Here is a 4465-nt window from a genome sequence, read left to right as displayed (position 1 = left end):
TCGCGAAGCTATAGGAACCAACACAATAATTAAACCTAATTTTTATTAAATTCATCTTTTTTTAATTTAAAATATTTTTAAATAATAAAAAAATTATTACCATAATTTTAGCTCTCTTTTTAAGTATTACAAAAATTACATAATCATTATAATAATAATAAACGTCTAGAATCTACCTTATTATAATTGATCAAAATATATAGTAGGAATTAATAGAAACGATTTTATAAGACATGATAATATGATATTCATCTTAGCTTGAAAAAAATCATCAATTCATACCTCCAAAACAATAATAAATAAATAAATGACAAAAAATTAAAATAAATCATTACAAACCAATGCAATTTCTTGAGGAGGTGACACCACCATCCACAACAAGATTATGACCACTAACATACTTAGATTCATCACTAGCAAGATAAAGTGCTGCCTCAGCAATATCCCTAGGCCTTAAATTTGTACATTGCAAATTAGCCAAACCTCTCACAAACCCTTCCATTTTCTCAACTTCCTCAATTGAAGGCAACCCAAAATTAATTCCATCATCATCATCATTATCATCACAATTTCTCCATGCATTAACAAGCATGGATGTGGCAACCCCAAATGGTGAAATACAATTAACCCTAATTCCATACCTCCCTAACTCACAAGCAGTGTTCTTAGTGAGTCCAACAATGGCATGCTTAGAAGCTGTATAAGCATGTGGCCCTAAACCCCCCATAACACCAGCCACACTAGAAGTTGAAATAATGCAACCCTTAATTCCTCTAGGGATCATAGCCCTAGCTGCATGCTTAATCCCCAAGGCCATACCCTTAACATTAACACTCATAACTTGGTCAAACTCATTAGGGTCAAAGTTGACTATGCTCTTCTTGTTCTTTGATTGGTTCCCTAAGATCCCAGCATTGTTAAACATTATGTCAAGTTGACCATACATTGAGATTGTGTAATTCACCAAATTCTCAACTTCTTCTTCATTGCTAACATCACAATGTACATAGCTTACTGAAGGGGATAATGCCTCAGCTAGCAACTTTCCAAGTTCATCTTCCACATCACCAATTACAACTTTTGCACCATGCTTCACAAAGATTCTCACTGTTGCTTCTCCTATCCCTTTAGCACCACCGGTCACAATAGCAACTTTTCCTTCCAACCTATCAAATATTAGCATTAAAAAATATTACTTTAGAGAAGAAGAATAGGGAAAGATTGAAGCTTTTGGACTATTAATTCATGGGGTTGTACTTGTACTCATTTTTTATAAACTGTGGTCTATAACCGTTTCCTTGAAAAGTAATAAATACCCTTTTTTAGAGAAGCCAATAGCATTAAGAAAATGTTCATTCTAGAGAAGAAGAATAGGAAAAGATTGAAGCTTTTGGATTATGAATTCATGGGGTGCACGGCATTTTCAGAAATTTCAACCAAATATGTATAGTTTATAAACCATGGTTTATAGGTGTTTAATTGAAAAAAATGTAATAACCATTTTTAGAGAAGAGAAGAGCATTGAAAGAGTTCAATATAGAAAAGAATGGAAAAGGATTGAAGCTTTTGAAATATGAATTCATGGAGCATACCACATTTTCATAAACATAAAATTACATTATAGCTTATTGAGATCCAAAATCATGCTCAAAAGTGCAAATGAATGTTTTTTATAAGGGGCGAGAGAAATGAGATATAAAAGAAAGCTTGGTAGGTTTTTTTGATATTGAAAATTTTGTGATTAGTACCTTCTTGGTGAAGATGAGAAACTAGGCTCTCTTGCAAGGATTGGAACACCTTGAAGTGGTTTCTCAGTAAATACTTCAGTAGCTGTAGCCATGGTTGTGGCTTTAGGATATAGCCTCTAATATGAGAGAGAGAGAGAGAGAGAGAGAGAGAGAGAGAGAGAGAGAGAGAGAGAGAGAGAGAGAGAGAGAGAGAGAGAGAGAGAGAGAGAGAGAGAGAGAGAGAGAGAGAGAGAGAGAGAGAGAGAGAGAGAGAGAGAGAGAGAGAGAGAGAGAGAGAGAGAGAGAGAGAGAGAGAGTAATAAGAAACAGAGGAAGCAGAGGATTACAGAGAAAATGCAATTAGAATGGTAAACATAAGCTACTTATATAGGACTACTATAGGAGTATAGCCATTGATCTCCTAAACTATGGTCATTCCAAAATAAAATATGTTATTTTATATACTAAAACTGTACGATCTATATAAAATACAACTTACACCTCATGGGCCATGGCCTCATCTAATAATAATAATAATAATAATTAATCAACTAAACTATACTATGTATACACTAAAATCAGTCATTAGTATAAAATATAAATATATATTAAAAATAAATTAAATCACATATATATTTATACATAATTACATTAAAAACTGATTTTAATAACTAATTTTTAATATACAAATAGTATTTTTGATAATTAGTTCTGTATATTCATTTGCAAAAATAATACATAAATACTAAAAACCACTCACTATATATTTATCTATATTCATATATATATTATTTTATATATTTTTAACATGTATTATTTATTTTAATATATTTTATGTAAATAATTAATTTGATAATTAACTTTTAATATATATATATAGTAAAATTAATTAATCTAATATTTAAAATAAGACAAGTATAAAAATATTTAATTTTTAAATATTTTGTTTAGTTTTTCCCTTTTCTCTTTTTTGTTCTTGCTGTTTTTTTTAAGTATCTTTTTCCTAGATTATAGGTGTTTCCTTTCATATAACCGCTGTTTGTCTGGAATTATTTCCAGAGATATAGGATCAAAAATGAATACGTGTATATGCACCCAAAAGAATATTGATACGTGTACGGCTTCAAGAGAAATAATTCAAAGGATGACTAGCATCTGCAGACCATTGAGAATCAGAGAACTATGAATTGAACTTGAAATTGTATTAATTATTAAAAACACCACTTAATTCTTAACGCTAATTCCTCATGGTGCTATATAATTACATCTTAATGCAAGAACTGCAAATTAATTAATTAAACTTAAATCATATTAATATAAAAACAATTTTAGTAGAATCTATAGAAATTATGTAGCGGTTACCAAATTCTTTTCTCTTTGTCACCAAAAAAAAATTCTTTTCCATTAAACATAATAGTTTAGAGTAAGGTTTAGAAAACCAAACCGATTATCAAATTAGTATAGTTAGAAATTTAAATATTTAAAAATTTAATTAGAATTGAATTGAATTAATAAGATAATATATTTATATTTAAAATATATTTTTTAAAATTTAAAATTTTATATATATTTTATGATTTTTTATTTTAAATTGATTAATAACTAAAAAAAAGATACTGATTTGACTAATTAACTAATTTTTTACCTATTTTCTGATTTTTAATTGGTTTATTATCCAATAATTTTTATCGTAAATCAAACCGATCTTATACTAGTTTTTAATTAATCAAGGCAGACCAACAGATCTTATATTAGTTTTTAATTAATCGAGTCAGACCAATAATATATATATATATATATATATATATATATATATATATATATATATATATATATATATATATATATATATAGTATGTTTTACTTTTATAAGATTGATTTATATCTTTCATTGTCATTGATTTAACAGACGAAAAAAATTGATATTCTTCTACGCTTAATTAAGATAAAGAATAATGGTATAATATGTTCAAAACAACTATTTGCAAGTACTTAAGTTAATAATCAAATAAAAAAAAAATACTAGTACATAATAAGCAGATTTAGATCTTCCAGAAATAATGATGGTTCCTTATAAATTTTTTTAAAAAAAGTGAAAAACTAATTACTTTTAGAGTATCCTCTTATCTTAACAATATCACATACAATAAAAATTATCACTCAAAAATTAAAATACTTTTCCCCTCATTTTCTCATTTTATAACTTTTTCGTACAAGCATCTGAATGAGCTGATGTTTTGGTAAAAAATTTATTTAAAAAAATTGTTGAGTTTGGTGTATTTGCACCAAGTGTAAATATATGACCAATCCTTAATTAGGAGAAAAGTGTAGAAATTAAAATTCAATTTCAAACATGACATGATGAGTTATCTCGGCGAAAAAAAAAGAACTTTTAATTTTCATAAACCAATAAACATTAACTAAAGATAATAAATTAAGATTGGGTCAATTCTTAAGACAAAGTATACATAGCAGATATGGACACAAAAAAGTTTTCATATCCTGGTATATAATACTTTAGTTGCTGTATGTGCCATGCTTTCTCTTGGTTTTGTTTTCTTTGGCCTCTTTGACCATTAATTCACACGCCCTGTGGTTTTGACTTTTGACTGGTTTCCCAACATTTTGACAATAAATATTATTATTATTTTGTGATAAATAGCTGTTATATTTTTTGTAGCACAATTGTTGGAACTTTTCATTACCATCATTTTGCATTTCAGCATTGCAGTGAATGA

The 4465-nt window shown here is 27.8% G+C and overlaps 1 protein-coding gene across 1 annotated transcript; it reads right to left on the bottom strand.

Annotated features, from left to right (window-relative positions):
• Nucleotides 1-253: 253 nt before the first annotated feature.
• Nucleotides 254-1958, bottom strand: LOC112751370 (short-chain dehydrogenase reductase 2a). Its single transcript, XM_025800482.3, has 2 exons — nucleotides 1749-1958; nucleotides 254-1166 (listed from the first exon to the last, which is right to left on the bottom strand). The coding sequence occupies exons 1-2, from the start codon at nucleotides 1838-1840 to the stop codon at nucleotides 332-334; spliced, it is 927 nt and encodes a 308-aa protein (XP_025656267.1). The 5' UTR covers nucleotides 1841-1958; the 3' UTR covers nucleotides 254-331.
• Between the last annotated feature and the right edge of the window lie 2507 nt (nucleotides 1959-4465).

The sequence above is a fragment of the Arachis hypogaea genome, chromosome 2 (assembly GCF_003086295.3).
Source record: "Arachis hypogaea cultivar Tifrunner chromosome 2, arahy.Tifrunner.gnm2.J5K5, whole genome shotgun sequence".
NCBI lineage: Eukaryota > Viridiplantae > Streptophyta > Magnoliopsida > Fabales > Fabaceae > Arachis > Arachis hypogaea.
This window is presented reverse-complemented; position numbering and strand designations above follow the sequence as displayed.